General features: G+C 32.5%; 2 protein-coding genes across 7 annotated transcripts; one reads left to right on the forward strand and one right to left on the reverse strand.

Annotated features, from left to right (window-relative positions):
* The first annotated feature begins 220 nt into the window (after positions 1 to 220).
* LOC139877541 (uncharacterized) lies at positions 221 to 2,403 on the forward strand. Of its 6 annotated transcripts, none has more exons than XR_011768650.1 (5): positions 221 to 338; positions 434 to 649; positions 724 to 1,009; positions 1,093 to 1,190; positions 2,091 to 2,403. XR_011768650.1 is itself a non-coding variant. In XM_071864976.1 (4 exons), exons 1-4 carry the CDS (start codon positions 311 to 313, stop codon positions 1,094 to 1,096), a joined length of 348 nt encoding a protein of 115 aa, XP_071721077.1. In that variant the 5' UTR covers positions 221 to 310; the 3' UTR covers positions 1,097 to 2,403. The 6 variants fall into 6 exon arrangements, 1 of the variants encoding a protein (XP_071721077.1); XR_011768649.1 differs by having other exon boundaries at positions 724 to 823; positions 908 to 1,009; positions 1,093 to 2,403; XR_011768646.1 differs by having other exon boundaries at positions 724 to 823.
* A 445-nt stretch (positions 2,404 to 2,848) lies between these two features.
* Positions 2,849 to 12,588, reverse strand: LOC139876547 (kinesin-like protein KIN-5B). Its single transcript, XM_071863881.1, has 24 exons — positions 12,476 to 12,588; positions 11,819 to 12,032; positions 11,509 to 11,638; positions 11,266 to 11,421; positions 10,751 to 11,088; positions 10,017 to 10,155; positions 9,797 to 9,894; positions 9,008 to 9,164; positions 8,834 to 8,903; positions 8,662 to 8,738; positions 8,406 to 8,459; positions 7,863 to 7,943; positions 7,671 to 7,782; positions 7,433 to 7,519; positions 6,573 to 6,748; positions 6,326 to 6,487; positions 5,786 to 5,893; positions 5,490 to 5,648; positions 5,291 to 5,374; positions 4,361 to 4,566; positions 4,177 to 4,278; positions 3,709 to 3,818; positions 3,473 to 3,621; positions 2,849 to 3,219 (listed from the first exon to the last, which is right to left on the reverse strand). Exons 2-24 carry the CDS (start codon positions 12,016 to 12,018, stop codon positions 2,998 to 3,000), a joined length of 3,177 nt encoding a protein of 1,058 aa, XP_071719982.1. The 5' UTR covers positions 12,019 to 12,032; positions 12,476 to 12,588; the 3' UTR covers positions 2,849 to 2,997.
* Between the last annotated feature and the right edge of the window lie 5,084 nt (positions 12,589 to 17,672).

Below are 17,672 nucleotides of genomic sequence, written 5' to 3' on the forward strand. Positions count from 1 at the left end.
TAAAATGTCTGAAAGAGTTTTTTTTAGGGGTTCAAGTATACACTCGGGTGACTAACTGATTTTTATGGAGGCCACTCTATGTGTATATAATGTTATAGCTTAAGTTGTAAAAATTTTCGTTCAGACTCTTTCTATTTGCGTTGGCATTTATATTTGGTATTTATGTGTGTTTTTTTTTTTTTTTTTTTGTGTGTGCAATAGTAATGCTGTTTTTTTACTTCTTCATCATTATACTGAGTTGGCTTTATATGTAATTTTCCTTACAATTTCCTAATTGTTTGTTGTTTTTCAGGTTGAATCTGAAAGTAATATGTTTTTCATGAGCTTTTTCCTTGAAGGTAATATATTTTAGTTTTCATGCTGCTATTTTTGGAATTTGTTGATGTTTTTAACTACATATGCTAACTTTTATGATATTATTGTAACTATTCAGACAAACTGATCAATAAAATGTACTCCGTACTAAACAGAATGGAGCAAATGGTAATGACTTCTGGCTTGAACCCGAAGCCCAGGAATACGACCTTACGTTTTGGAAAAGCTAGAAACTTCGAAACTATTGATCCAGCAAGATTCTCTGCACACTACGTTGAATTCAACTCTCACGATAATATAAAGGAAAGAACACCAAAAGAGCAATTTGCGACTGGTGAGCAACTCATATATAACACCAAATAATAATAAACTTATCAATAATATTTACACCAAATTTCTTATCAACAGATCACATGGGCTGCGTTCAGATTATTGGATCAATAAGAATTGTTAAGCCGGGTGTAGCAGCCCATTCAACTATAAGAGTAATCGACATCGTCAATATAAGGTGAATATTTTATCGAAAGCTTTTTCTTATCTCACATTTTACCATAATATTTGCTACTCATTAAATTAACAAAAATAATAAAAGTACAACAACGAAGCCATACCTTTGACACTATCGAATGAACACGTAAAATCTATACCGGATAGCAGATAGCAAATAGCAACTGCCAAAAGTACACAGAAACAGGTACCAACCACATAACCTACCATCCAAGTAAAGCTAACATAGAATTGCTTAACAAATATTGTATTCTTACACTTCGATAATAGATAAACTGCACAAACACATGTGTACGCCACGACCACACAAAAGACAGGTGAAGATGAACCTCACACAAATGCAAAACGCGCACTCTTTATAAATTGAGGTAAGCAACTCATCTTACTTTATCCATCCATTTGAATAATAGTCCATTAATATATGCAGCTTATTAACTTCTATTTTGGGTACCTTTTAACATCTTAATCTTACATTATTAGTAAAGAAAAATTTATCTTATTACGTACTCCGCAGCGAAGTAAAGTTGTTGAATTAATTTTTTTTGGTCTTTATGTTGTTCGTCTTGAGTATTATCAAATATAATTGACTATGATTGCAAAGTAGTGGTCATAATGGGTATATGTTACTAGGCATCCTTTCTTCAAATTACAACATAGGTAGGATATACAACTTAAAACAATGTAATGTCATTAACGCCAAAATGCAGGTTAATTATTTTAAGACAATAAGCAAAGCACTTTTAGATTACAAACTGTATTAGGAGCATTGGAGCAAGTTTGAGCACAAAAGATCAATTTTAACTTATTAGTATGTAGTACTTTGGAGATGTCAATGGTGAGGCCGCTTGGAAACTGATCAACTTGGCGAGTTTTGGTTATTAGTCATTGCATTTAGTAGTCACTGAAATTTGTTACCTGTAGCATAGATTCAAACTATCAACTTATTAATAAATTGTAAAATCAAGCAGCCTTTCTTCAAATCACATCATAAGCTGTATATAGAATTTAGAAGGACTTTAAGTCATTAATGCTTAAATGCAGGTCTATGATTATAAGGTAATAAGCAAAGAACTTTTAGATTGCAAACTGTATTAGGATTGGAGCAAATTTGAGCCCAAAAGACCAAATCCTAACATATTCATATGTCGTACTTTGGAGTTTTCAAGTTGTCAGCTTGGGGAATATATCAATTAAGCAAGTTGTTGCTATTAGTCATTACATTTACTGTTCTAAACAGCAGTGCTAATGATATCCAATGCTCCGTGTAGTGTAGAACAACCGTTCGGTGTGATTCAAGTTTTAATTGTTTACAGTACAAAATTCGTCATATCTAAGCCAATCAACTTTTGAAGAATGCAACAATCGAAGACCAAACAAATTTTGAAGAATGCAGCAGCCCTTTGAACATAATACAAACTTTGTCATATGTAAGCAGCTAAAAGGAAGTAATGATTTATTTGTATCAGCCCTTTTGAACATAATACGTCACTAGCAGTATCTTATGAATTATCTATAATGTAAACATGTTTTCAAACATACGTACAAATCATTATTTACATAATTCCGCCGCACCGCGCGGACCACAACTCTAGTTTTAATTTATTTTTTGAAAGAAAAAAAATCAGAGATGGTCATCTGCACGATTAGAATCTGGATGTATGCGTGGATTGATCTGGATCGTTGATTTGTTTGATGGACTAACTAATAGACGTTTGTAGGCCTTTTGGTGTAAAATGACGTTGGCCAGCAAGTTCATTAAGCTTATTAAGCTTAAAAGAAAATAAGTAAAAAAAAATGGGCATTGTAATCTAAGTTCAAGCTTACTATTTACTCTTTTTGCTTGTTTTTTTAGGTATTTTAATTTTGTTTGTATTAGCCACTTAACCTTCAAAATTTTATATAACACATAAAAAATATATAAAAAAAAATAGTAAAAATTTATTAATTCCGTTCAACTATTAAAACAAAAAATACTTGTTAATAAAACCTTATATATTGCCACTACTCATTGTTAATAAAACCTTATATATTGCCACTACTCATTACAACATTCAAAATGCTCATCAGAGATGAGTATGAAACTGGGTTTTGGACTTCAGTAATATTCAACTGCATAGTAACATATAACATAATCATAATATATATTTTCAAAACTCTCTTCAATGTATTCAAAAATCAGTTAACATCTGCAAAAGGACTTCTGTTTGGAGAACCCAAACTTAGTCGTTGCTGACGATTCTTAATTTCGCTTCCATTCTCGACACATTTTTGTCTGTTTTCACAACCAATGTTTGTTGCAGCTATGACATCAGCAAATGATGGTGTTCGCATCGCCTCTATCGATGTCAAGCTAGGCAAGTCTATTTCGTGTTTTACTGGTCTAGAATCACAATCAACCTGTTTTACAAATTATCCATATTAAAAGTTAATTACACATAAATATTAAATTATATCAGCCATAAAATTTCAAACAAAACATAGATATATGGCACAAAATCTAATTTTTAAACATATAACATTTTTAACCTAACTTTGAGAACCGACTCGGCCCGATTTAGTTTTTTTACCAAGTTTGACTTTGATCAATCTTGACCGAGTTTGGCCGAGTTTGAAAACCTCTAAATGAATCTATAAAACGAGAATAATCTACCTGATAATCATTCTTGAGGCACTCGACTTGGTTCAACGCGTTTTTCGTTTTGTCGCCGTGCGTGTCTTCTAAGCAGGTTAGGTAATGTACACATACTTTTGACATGGAGTCGAATTCTTTTTTCATTTCTTGGTCCAACATCAACGAATCTACACATTATACATTTAACAAAAATAGTCACGTCATAAATTCAGAAAATGAACGAGAACTTTACAATGAGAGTAAGAAAATTTTACCATTCACAGATGATTTCAGTTCATTAGCGTCCGATTTAAATTTGGCATCCATCGACATGTGTACTGCATCAATCTCTTCACTTTTGACATTGTTTACGTGAACCATTTCACTGTACAAATGATTAATGTGTCGCAAATATGTAAAAAAATCAATGCTGCAGAACGCAAATTTACTAGGAGAGTACTCTGTCAAACCTGGTCAAACTTGGTCAAAACTCGGGATTACTCGGAAAATCGGTCAAAAGTCGGGCAAAACTCGAGACTGGACAGAAAGTCAGTCAAAATTGGTCAAAGCTTGGTCAAAGTCAAACTTGGTCAACATCCAAGTACTAACCGAGTTCCTGAGTACTCCCTAAAAAAGTCCCAACCGACTAACCGAGTACTCCTCAAGTAGATACTTATGCAACCTTGGTAAAAAAAAAAAAGAGATTTTATGATAATCACAAGTGTTTAAAACGTATATAGTACCTTATAAACGATTCCGTCTCAACCATGTTGCTCTCGTTAACGCCACAAATAGCAAAATTTGTAGTATCCCAGTGTTTTAACGATTTCTCGACTTTGTTCGTACTGAAAGTAAAAAAAGTAAAAACAATTAGTGTATTCTATAAACTAAGTTAACTATATGATATTTTACCATAACAATTCTTACCATTCCTCGAGGCAATTCTCCATAATTACTCGACTCTCGTTCGAAATAAACGTGTCTTCTGTAAAATGGGTTTTTGTCTTTTCCATATATTCGTTTACTTCAAGTTTTCCATTATCCGAGACTTTCAGCAAGTTAGACATGTCTTGATTGAGCGTTCTGTTATCTTTTGAACTCATGTTATCGATTAATTGTGATGCCTCCGAAACCTGATCATAAAATTAGTCAGTTTATGAATCAATCAAGGTTGTAAAAGTCGTGAGTCGGACGTTGACCAACGTTGACTTTTAGTAATAAATAAATTAAACATATATATATATTACACATAAATATATCAAACATATGGAACATAAATATATCAAACATATGGAACTTAAATATATCAAATATAGATAGATATAAGACACAAAACCTAATTTTAAAAAATATTCAAATTTTGACCAACTTTGTTTTATCAGACCCGACTCAGGCCGACTTTGACCCGACTTTTTAGAGTTAACCACCTTTTTGGGCGTTTTTGCTCGAAACGGGACTGATTAGTCCCAAAATTGACGCGTCGACCGCCTTTTAATTTTTTTTTGTAAATGTCGTGAGTCGGGAACGAGTCGGTCGATTCGAGGACGAGTTGGGCATTGCCATTGTTGACTTTTAGTAATAAATAACTTAAAAATACATATATATGTGAGTGTGTGTGTGTGTTACACATAAATATATTAAAATTAACCATCTTTAACTTTGACCGACTCGACCTGGCTCAGCCCGACTTTGACCCGAGTTTTTAGCATTGACCAACTTTTTAGGCGTTCTTTTAGGCAAAACAGAACAGGTTAGTCCCCAAACCGACATTTTCGCCGACTCAGACGACTTTTACAACATTGGGATCAATGCTTAATTTACCGAAGATGTATAAACAAAAGCTGTTTTCGAGCTTACCATTGAGGTTTGTCTTGCTGTCAAGTTTCTTAAGATTTGTGAAATGTTCTTGATCGCCAGCTGTTCTTGTCTAGCTGTATATTCCTGCGAAAGAAGAAAATAAGATTGTTAGGTGATTTAGTTTCGTGACGTTATAAATTACATATTTTACATAAACAGATTAATATTGAATGTTTTATTAAAAATTTAGTTTATTGACCTTGAAATTATTCTTGAATGCTTTTAGATGAAGAGATCTAGTTTTGTGATGCTCTTCAATAGCGGCCATGGTTTTAGTAGCTTGTGTTCTGACGTTGTCGAATGAATCTATAGTTGCCCTTGAGATTTCATGTGCAAACACCAAATTTCGATGTAGTCCCTATATAATCATACAAATAGCAAACAAAAAATATTTTTAAAAAAATAAAAGTATAATTCCCTTCGAATTTGGAAATGATCGTTATTAAAACGATATAATCTTTGGCTTTCTGTTAGAATTTTGTAAGTGGGACCCACCTCTTCATATTGCTGAGCAGATAAAGCCAGCATATACTTCTGTTCAGCTATAGAGTTCTGAATATCACACGTGACATTTTTAGCCTCCATTAACGCTTCTTTAAAAACCTGCATGCAAACGAGAATAAATGACATCACATAAGCAAATGTTACTTTATGTTCCTCGTTATAGAATCTTACATATAAAGACAAGGTTGTAAAATTCGCAGGTGGGGACCTTGTAAGGACAAGTCGGTGGATTCGGGACAAACAGGCATTGACCAACGCTGACTTCGTAATAATAAATAAATCAAACATCAAACATATATAAATATTACAAAATATTTCAAAATATAGATTTGTGACAAAATCTAATTTTTAAAATTTTTAAAATTTATTGACTTATCTTTGACTTTGACCGACTTGGGCCCGACTTTTTAGCGTTGACTGACTTTTATGGCGTTTTTGGTTGAGTCGGGACGGGCTAGTCCCAAAACCGACGTGTCGGACAACTTTTACAACAGTGCATAAAGATTCATTCTAATGAAACACATTACGTACATTCTCGACGGCCATTATTTGATCTGATATTCGGGACTTTATATGAGCCAAGTCAGAAGAACCTTTCGATTTCAACGTATCAACTAGATGCTTTAATGATGTCATGCCTGACATGTACGTATCCGTTATGTTCTTGATCTTTAATTCCATGATTTGGGATTTCTGGATAATAAACGAAAACGTAAATCAGTAATTAATTTGTAAAACATTTAAGCATAATTGAATAACTAAGGAATTAATTTTTTACATCGAGTTTACTATCGAGAAACAAAGAGACGTGTTCTTCCATGCGTTTCATTTGTTGTTGTTGTTGTGAAACTGAACCGATAACAACTTGTTGCAGGTCTTTTAAGTTGTGATCGAGCTGAGTACCGAATGATAGAAGAAGATCGTTGTTTTCAGCTTCCAATTTGCTCTTATGATCTACAAAACATCATATCTTATTTGTTAGTTTTATTACCGAGCAAAATAGTAGGTTTCAAGGTTGCAAAAATCGCTACTCGGGAGTACTCGGCCGGGACTTTTTGGGAAATACTCGGCAACTCGGGAAGTACTCAGATGTTGACCAAGTTTGACTCTGACGGTTTTTGACTAATTCTTGACCAATTTTGACCGATTCTCCGAGTAATTTCAAGTTTCGGCTGATTTTCCAAGTAATCACAAGTTCACCAAGTTTGACCAGATTTGACGCAGTTTGACTTTGACCGGATTTGACCGATTATTGACTAACTTTTTTCCCGATTTTACGGATAATTTCGAGTGTAATCACGAGTTTTGACCAAATTTGATACAATTTGACCATGTTTGACTTTGACCAAGTTTGACTTTGACCAATTTTTCGAGTAACCTGAGTTTTAACCGATTTTACGAGTAATCACGAGTTTTGACCAACTTTGACGAAGTTTGACCGAGTACTCAAGTAGCAAAAACCGAGTACTCGACGAGTAATTTCGAGTTCTGCAACACTAGTAGCTAATAGAGATTGAAAATGGTCGGGTCTGACTATTCATGTATCAGGTTGAAATAGAAGGTCCAAACAGGGTCTGATTGTTCTAACTTTCCTCTTTTAGAAATTAGGATAGCTTGAAATAAAAAAGTAGCATATACCAATTCGGGAAGACAATTCTGTCACGTTTTCCGATGCATCTTGTAGTTTGTTTCGCAGACCTTTCGCTTTATCAACTAAACAGTTTTCTGTTGGTATAACAAGGATACCAAAATAAAAAATAAAAATAAAAAATAAAAAAAAACTTCAGAATGTGTTGACTTTTTTGATATTATAAAATTATTATTAATATTAATTTATAAAATAAAAAAAGGGGTTAACACAAATATTATGTTTCACCTGAATCAAGAAGTTTCGAGATGAAAATTTCTTTTTTCTTCAACACTAACATGGATCCTATATATTTTTCTTGAATATCTAACAATGCCTTGTTAGTATTGTCCAAATTTTCCTAAAAATATAACGCGAAGTATAAGAAGAAACTAATCATAAAGTTTAAGAGTAAGGTTTCATGATGTATTTGCATAATACCTTGCAATCTTTAAGATCACTCTCTAAACTCAACCTTTTTTCTTGTTCACTTTCATAGAGCGCGCGATATTTATTTACTTCCTACAAAAAAAAAAAAGAACCCATAATTTTGAATCAGTAATACATCAAGTAATTACGTAAAAGTTACATAAGTAACAGATTGAGAAAAAAAATATGTCAGTTCAGATTAGATTTGATCTCTAATGAGCGAAATATAAGATATAAGATATACTCGTAGAAACAAACTGTAAAATTGATCAAAATGGGCTGAATGGGTCGAAATTTGCTCAAGTTTTATATTTAATGATAAAAACATCCCTACATACACTTGTGTAAAAAAAAAAAAAATAGAATGGTAACGAAATACTTTAAATAAAATTTGTCATCATAATTGACACACTAATCGTTTTCGAAAATAGCCCAAATTTTACACACATCCAGCAGCTTAATTTATAACCTTATAAACAAACCTATTACTTTTGCTTTTGTTAGAAATTTGTAGTAAATGATTTTTATCAGAACAGAGTAACTAATTGTACTCACCGTTTCACTAATGTTTAGATCGATCTCCAGTTGCTCTATCTTTTCATTCTTCATCTTCAAAGATATTGCAAATCATTAAGTTAACCTCATATAAATAAAACATATGTGAAAAAGGAATGATCATGAGTGATTGCTTAAATTTCAAATAAAATTTCTTCATTCTTCAAACTAAGTTCCTTATTATATATACTACTACTATTACACTAATGAAAAAAATATGCATATAACGAAAGTGTATTGAGCAGAATGTTAATACCTTCTTTTCAGCTTCATCTTGTGCAAATCTTTCATGGGGAATATAAACACCATTCTTTTCCCTAGCTGCTCGAAGATCTATTTACATCATAACATAAAGATTCATATGCAGCAACACTACATATTATTTATAATTATGTGGTAATAACATAAAGATCTATTAAGAATCAAACCTTGTTTCATTTTCTCAATTTCCAAATACATATCTTTGAGCAGTATTGCTTTCGACATTTTCTGATTTGCCTGTAATAATATAATATATATAGATTGAAATAGATGTAACTTATATATCTATATCTATCTGTATATCTATATCTATCTGTATATGTATATGTAATTAAGCTGACCTCAGGCTTGTTTTTAATGTTTTTAGCACGGTGTGCATAATCTAAAGTGCTCAATGTTTCTTCAAGACAATGTGCAGATGGAGAAACCGTTGCAATGATGCACGTTTTTGTCTTCCCGCCAAGTGAGTCCCGTAATAGTCTCGTTAGCTTACTGTCTCTGTACAACAAAAACATAGGAAAATGTTACCAATAACAAGACAAATAAGTAAAGGTGGCAATTCCGACCCACTCTATTTGTGGATGGTTAAATTGGCCTTTTAAGTTATGTTAATAGCAGTGTTGTAAAGTACTCGGTTTTTGCAAGTCGGGGAGTACTCGGTCAAAATTGGTCAAACTCAGTCAAAACTCTACCAAAACACAAAACTATTTGAAAAATGGGACAAAATCCAGTCACGACTCAGGCCAATACTCGGGATTACTCGCAAAATCAGTCAGAACTCGGTCAAACTCAAACTTGGTCAACATCCGATGACTCCCCAAATACTGACTTTTGCAACCTTGGTTAATAATATGTCAAAGTTTATTTTGTAATGCATACCACCGCTGAGATTACTTTTTTCGAAGACTTAGAAGTTACTATTGTACAAAATATTATCATTGTAATCGAAAATCAAAAAAATCATAATTAAGGTGTTGATTGCTTATAAATAGCATGGGCAAAAAAGGTGATTGTGGGTCAACCCGACCCTTTAAACCCTGTTACCTACACATCTATCTACCTTTACAAATACGCTTAATGATCGAATTAGGTTACTACAAGAAGTTAACAAAAACATAATTAACGTTAACCTGTAAGGCACGTGACCGGAATGTTCAACGAGTGCATTAATGACACGGCCCAATGTAAGCAAACTCTTGTTTATTTCCCCCGCTTCTCGTGCTCGACCCTAAAATAAATAACATAATAATAATAATAAATATTTTTCTTCAATACCAATAAAAATAAAAATAAACATAAAATCAATAACTAATCTTGAAATAAAATATTAAATTTTTTGTTTTTTCTTACATCTCGGGCACCTGAGCGAGAAATGTTTTCCGACCCGGCCAAATCAACAAGATTAAGCTTTCCATATTTAATAAGCTCTTCACTACCAACAGTTGCTTGTTTGACATGTACAGTTATTGTAAAGACTGAATGAGAACGACTGCATAAGACAAAAAATATATATATACTTAGCAAAAAATAGGGTACTCGGCCCATTTACAATGAATGGGTCGGTTTGAGTTATATTTTTATTCTACTGAGTCAACGGGTCAAACACATCAGAAGTCCCAAAAATGTATTTTGAACGCATACAACATCCTAAAAGTATTTCATCACAAATATTAGAATAATATAGATATAGATATCATGTAACTATGGAAATCATATATGATATACTAATTGTTTCAAAATATTTTTTTACACAATGTGTTTAGGCCAAATAGTGTTAAGTTTTAGTAATATATATATTTACCGACTAGTCGATCGAGTCGGGACTAGTCGGATGTTGACTAGCATTGACTTTTAGTTATATATATTTAACATACATTTATTACACATAAATACATGAAACATTATAATTGTTTGAAACATAAATATTATAAACATAATACAAAATTGAAACATGAATGTATGACCTGTTTCGACCCAACACAACCCGACCCAATCCATATGGATCCGACCCATCTGACCCATTTGACTTGTTTCGACCCAACACCACCCGTTTGCCAGGTATAACTGGAACGAAAGAACTGTACCTGCTGTGTTTGTTTAATAAGGTATCGGCTGTACGTCTTTTAGCTGCACCTCGTTCTAAAAGGGTATAAATGTCATTTGCACTGTATACAGCTTCTTCTTCCAAACCTCTAACAAAAACACAACCTTTTCCGTCTTCCATTAACGAAACGGGCTTCTTTGGCCTCTCATCGAATAATTTCGAGTTCTCTTCGGTTGTAAGAAGGTCGACTATTTCTTCATTGTAAAGTTCCAAAAACGTAACTTTCATGCTATAATCAGCTTTTTGAGCCTCTAATGTATCGAAAATTTGTCGTACTGCTCTCGGAATTACGCCAGCCTCGGCCGGTAATTCTCCGCCCTTTTATGCAAGTAAATTCAGTTAATTACAATATAATTAAAGAGAATTATTACTATGTCATAAGGCATATTCAAAAAAGTATCAATTTTGAATTTAAATGTGAAAAACTCAGCTCAAGTCAAGATAAAATAATTAATAATTAATTTATTATGCAAAAAAGTTTAGCTGCTAAACTACCTTATTTCTCATGCCTCCCTCCATAGTGTATGTTTTACCGGTACCAGTTTGACCATATGCAAACACGGTGCAATTGAAGCCATCAAGAACTTCATTTACAATAGGAAAAATTGCTTGGTCGTATATTGATCTCTGTTGTGCTTTCGGTCCAAAAACCTACAAAAATAAATAAATAAATATAAATAAATAATACTTCATATAAGTTTAATATGTCTTATATAACTGAAATATTAGAATTTATACCTTGTCAAAAGTGAAGATCTTGTCCACTTGCTTGTTAGCAACATTCTGTAAAATTGATACTTCTCTTTTGTGTTCGTTGCATGTTATCACTTTCGGTACATTACACTTTTGTTCGTCTTCACTCAAGGGCCTATTAACACAATAAAAGTTATCAACACTTGAAATATATTATAAGTTACTGTTTTTAATAACAAAAGTTAATGTTTTTAATAAATCCCATTAGGACAGTATCATCCAATTCAAAAATTAACCGAAAAGGAAATAATAATATAATATGAATATATTGTTAAAATTACCCAGCAACGTTTACCTGCATCTAAGTAAAACTTGAATATTAACTTCACCACGATCTTTATCGTTTCTAGTTGATCCCCAATCGATACTTCTAGAATCAGGACGCCTACGTTCGGGTCTCGGAGTAAAAAACGGCAACGGATTAGCTGTCATACCAACTCCCACTTTTGCATTATGATCTGGAGTCATTGAAGTCATACCCCTTTTATACTCCATGGATAATTAAAACCCTGAAAAACAATAATTAACTATCATTGTTCTAAATCATAACCTAATAATGACCAAAATACATCAAAGTAATAAATTTTTTCCAGGGTTTAAACAATAACATTGATTGATTCAAGATCGGAAAGCTAGTAACAGCACAAAATTACTAAAAAAATCGGAGGACTAAAAAAATTACACATAAATTAAGTAACTTTTTACCTGGGGTTGGATTATAACAATGATTCAAGATCAGAAGACCAAATACAACACAAAATTAAACATAAAGGAGTTAACTTTCTAACTGGGGTTGAGCAATAACATGGATTTAAGATCAGAAGGCCAAAAACAACACAAAATTAAGTATGAAGTAGTGAACTTTCTAACTGGGGTTGAAATATACAGTAAACGTTATTCAATATCGGAAGATTAAAAACAAAGATTAAGTATAAGCTAATGCAATTTTTACCTGGGTTAAACAATAACACTGAATCAAGATCGGAAAATTGGGGTTTTTTAGATTCTAGGGTTTATTGTGTGAAATTGTGGTGGATGTCGTTTTGGGGGTGAGAGAGTGAGATAGTGGGGAAATTGAAATGGGTTTTGATAACGGCTATGATACATACATATATGGGTGCCAGTGGGGCCAACTTTTTAAATTTGTAAAAAAATTCAAATGTTAAAAATGAAGCGCCTTGCCACTACAATAAACGGGTCGGATCCGATATTTTTGTTTTTTTAAGGATACTTTGTCTAAACATAAGCATTTTGGCACTTCTACTAGTCCACATGTTTCTTCTTAACTACATCTTACAAAAAATGACCGTGTTGTTTTTTCGAGTCGGATCTTATTTTGTCTTATATTGTGCTCGCAGACGATTTTACCGTAGATAGTTTGTTTTTCTGAATATATAAGATAAAGTAATGTCTTATTTTGCCTGCAACCTCGCATACTTAAAAATATGCTTCTAAGTGATGCATACATAATTAAAGGTGTGTTTGATAAAACTGAATGATTTAGCGTTGAATGGTTCAGAATATGATTGGTTTAGAGCCTATGAATAAAGTTTGTTCATAGTGAAAATATGTTGTTTGATAATCATTTTAAATGAACGATTTGAATTAAGTAAAATCACCTTATTAACGAGTTATATGAATAAAAAACACAATATACTTTTTAGTTAAATGTTCTGAATATGTTTTGAGAAGGATATTTGTGACGATCGCTCCAAATTCATATGGAAGAACACGTCATTCATCGATTTCATTGCGAGGTATTTGACCTCTATATGATACGTTTTGTAAATATTGCATTCTTTTGAAAAGGCACACCGTAAATGAATATTTAAATCAAAGGTTTTCGACATCTGGTGATTTCTACATATAGACAATTACCGTAATATAATAGTTTACAATAGTACTTCCGTTGACAATGCAGTCAAAATAAGATACATGGTGATGATTTAGTGAATGCAACGTTTCCTTGAAAAACATGTCATGTAAGACTCCATGCACATAGCTTGTCTAACATATAAGCAAACAGCGGAAGACTTCTAGGGAACCTGAGAATAAACATGCTAACAAGTGTCAACACAAAGGTTGGTGAGTTCATAGTTTAATGTTTTGCATAATCTGTACATAAAGGTGGATCACAAGATTTCAGTTGTTTCATCCAGAAACGTTTATTAAAATATTCTACAAGATTGAGCACCCTGGTAACTAAGCTTTAACGTTATTATAATTACCCCTGTTTTAACATACATGCAACCAACATGTACAATACACGCAAACCAACGTGTACTAAACTCAAATAGCATACGTCTGTCTTATAGTTCAGGCTAAGGTTTCTATACCTGGAACAGACGGGGATGTCAAGCCCTATGGATCCATATACAACTACCCGCGCCCACCAGTTCTTATAACTGGCAGTTACTAGTTACCAAAGCTAAGGGATTTTCGGTTCAAACTCGGTGTAGAATTTAGTATGTACTTGTATCCATTGCGTTTAAAATAAAGTGCATGTATTCTCAGCCCAAAAATATATATTGCAAAAGCATTTAAAAAGGGAGCAAATCAAACTCACCTTAGTAGCATATAAAGTCGTTCACCAAAATGTGACCGAAACTCGGATTACCAAATAACCGTAGATCTCAACCTAGAGAACATATGTTGGTCAATAAATGTCTATCAAGCTAGGTCAGTTCATAGTGTATCCCAATCCTAATTCTCGATATCGACATACAAAAGTTATCCAAAGTCGTTTCAAAAAGTCAATTTTGACAATAGTTCAACACAACGAGATGTGCCTTATATAAGGATTCATTTACTCGGCTGGTAATATTCAAAAATCCAATTTATCAATCTTACAAACAAGTTGTTTAAATATTAATTGCAGATTCAAAAGCAATTCCAATTAACGTCAATCATAATTCAGTTGACCATATCTTTTGATTCGTTCATCGAAATTACGCGATTTCTAAATGAAAAGTTATTGATTTTTCGCCAGCTTTTCAAAAACATGCATATCGTATACCTTTTATCAGTAATATATGTATTTAATTCGTGATTCATCATAAAATGTTTAACGACGAAATTTAGCATACAAGCATGCATAAACATATATACTCGAGCACTAGTCAGGGATGCACTATTAATATATAAAAGATAAGATATGAATGCTCACGTATCATTATTGTGATTCAATATTGCAGGAAAGTATGTAGACGTAACAGAGGTGATAAACACTAGGTTTGATTTGCAAACAATACCCACGAACATTACCCATAACCTCCATAGCTATAACCCATAGTTTCCTTAGCTTTATCCCGCTTGAAAACCATTTTTGAAATCGTTTGGACATAACCTCGTCGTAGTATTTTATGTATAATACTATTGATAATAATATTAATCTTAATAATAATAATAATAAAAATAATATATATATATATATATATATATATATATATATATATATATATATATATATATATATATATATATATATATATATATATATATATATATATATATATATATATATATATATATATATATATATATATATATATATATATACGAGAGATAGAGAGATAGAAGAATAAAATGAATCAGAAATCAGAAAAACGTCGAACTTTATAGCATTTGGTCTGTCCCCCATAGTCATGCGATCGCATAGGCTCAGTGTCCAGCTCACATCTGTTTTTGTTTCGTAGTTCGCCGACATCAAATATTGAACTGTAGCAAATAGTGTTTACTGTAGCAAATAGTATTTCACTGTAGCAAATAGTGTTTAATGTAGCAAATAGTGTTTTACTGTAGCAAAGTCGCTTTCACCGTAGCACTGTAGCAAAGTCGTTTTCACCGTAGCAAATAGTATTTTACTGTAGCAAATAGTGTTTTACTGTAGCAAAGTCCTTTTTTTCTGTAGCAAATAGTATTTTACTGTAGCAAAGTCATTTTTTACTTGTACATCTTATAATATATATATATATATATATATATATATACATACATATAATTGTTCGCGAATCGTTGAGAACAATCGAAGAATAATTGATTACATGAATATAGTTCCAAAACTTGAGACTCAACATTACAGACTTTGCTTATCGTGTCAAAAACATTAAATCATTTAAAGATAAAGTTTAAATTTGGTCAGAAATTTCCGGGTCGTCACAGTACCTACCCGTTAAAGAAATTTCGTTCCGAAATTTGAGTGAGGTTGTCATGGCTAACAATAAAAATGTTTTCATGACGAATATGAGTTGATAAATAGAATTTTATCACTGTTGAATAATATGGATAAAACAATCCAATTACTCGAAGCGTATGAGAGAAATTATCGTAAGAGAGTGAAATGAAGGAATAGAGATTCGTCTTAATTTTTGACGTAGTAACGATTGATTTTCCGGAATTTAAGGAATAGAAAATCTTCATATTCTAAATAAGATTTGATTCTTCGGGAATTAAGGAGATTAAGATCTTCTTTAATTAAATGCGTAATCTGCCTCGATTGCTATGTCTGATATTTCACTATAAATTGATCTCTTCCGTTTCATTTATTTTCACCACTCCTATAAGCTTCTTCCTTATTTCATACTTCCTAATAGATTGTGAAAATGCTTAATCCAGTTCTGATTCTTGATATTTTCTTGGTTATCGTATTCTTCATTCTTCTTTTTCATCTGCCACCAGAGGAAGTTATTTTCTTCTACTATTACCTTGGGGTTATAGTGTTTTTCATTCTCCCGTGTCTTTATATTGCTATACGCATCGATATACACAGTTTGTAATTTTCGAGGTTGTTATCGGGCTTTATATTTTCCATTATATTTCGGAGCTTCATGCTTTCATTTTCTCTTCCCGGCCTTAAGTCAAGCGAATAATGGTCCAGAATTCGTAGCTATACATTTCGGAATAAACATAGTTAATGTTCTAAGAAAGAAATTGTAATGGCACGATCTTGATTTGTCAAATTACCAGAATATCCGGAAAAGACCGAATCATCAAGAAAAATATTTTCTTGATATGAAAGAGTTATGTAACATGGTTCATGATGAGGGTATGATCTGTGAACCTTTATCACGTTCCATTAGAAACTCAGCATGACTTACTGTAATATAATTACGTTGATCAAGTGTCATTATATTATACTAACTCATGCTTCAGTTCCCAACACTACTTCAAACACATTCATATTTTAAACTTGAAGGTTTCAGAATTTAGAAACTAAAATAGTTTCTTTTATGATTTTACACAGATAGCGCGAAGAAGTAAATGATTTCGGATAACAATAGTTGTGAAGATATCTTCAGAAACATCGAAGATATTTATAATGAAAGATATGATGATATCTTAGAATTTCTAATATCGAAGGATGGTGAAGAAGATTTGTTCGCAACGGATTTAGAGTCAGGAGCAAGGTATTTGTTAATGACTTCAGCAGACACTGAATCATTTGGATTCTTTGAAGGCAGGCTTAGTCTTTGTGATTTGTCCACAGCCTTCATCATAGTTTGCTCAACTCGTTTTACAGTTCAAAACCTTCTCTTTTTCTGTGCTTTTCCAACACACTACTCTTTATCATCAAACTTTCGACCGTTAAAGTCGTTTACAGTTTTTGCTGCTTCATCAGCGTTTTACCAAAATTCGGAGAACTAGTTTCGCAGTTTGGGTGTTTTTCAGAAACTTCACATTCGAAGTAAATAAGTCTAGGAGATAGACATTATATGTATATATATAACTGTTGGCGTAGAATTGCTGCGAAATTCGAAATACTGATTGCTAATTCCCGGTAGTTGGTATGGCAATTACCGTTACAAGATGTGGATGAGTACATGATAGGGTTTCAATGAACAATTTATAATGGTTTTTCGGAGAGACTTTAAGTCACAGATTAATGAATTTGCTGGTACATTTACTGTTAATGTGGTGGAACATGAAAGGTTCCCCAGTAACAAAAAGGTATATGCCAAAGTTACAAGTCTGAAAGGTCATCGTTGACTGGTTGAACGGTTGATAATACTGGATACTTTGAAAAGGAATTGCAAGGTTATTTTCGGTAAAAACAATGCTAATAGATCTTGCACAGATTTAAAGTCAAAGTTTAGCTTTGAAAGATGTAGAGATCTAAGAATGATGTCACCGGTTCAGAGTTATGACTTGGA

This window comes from Rutidosis leptorrhynchoides, chromosome 11, assembly GCF_046630445.1.
Source record: "Rutidosis leptorrhynchoides isolate AG116_Rl617_1_P2 chromosome 11, CSIRO_AGI_Rlap_v1, whole genome shotgun sequence".
Taxonomy (NCBI): Eukaryota; Viridiplantae; Streptophyta; class Magnoliopsida; order Asterales; family Asteraceae; genus Rutidosis; species Rutidosis leptorrhynchoides.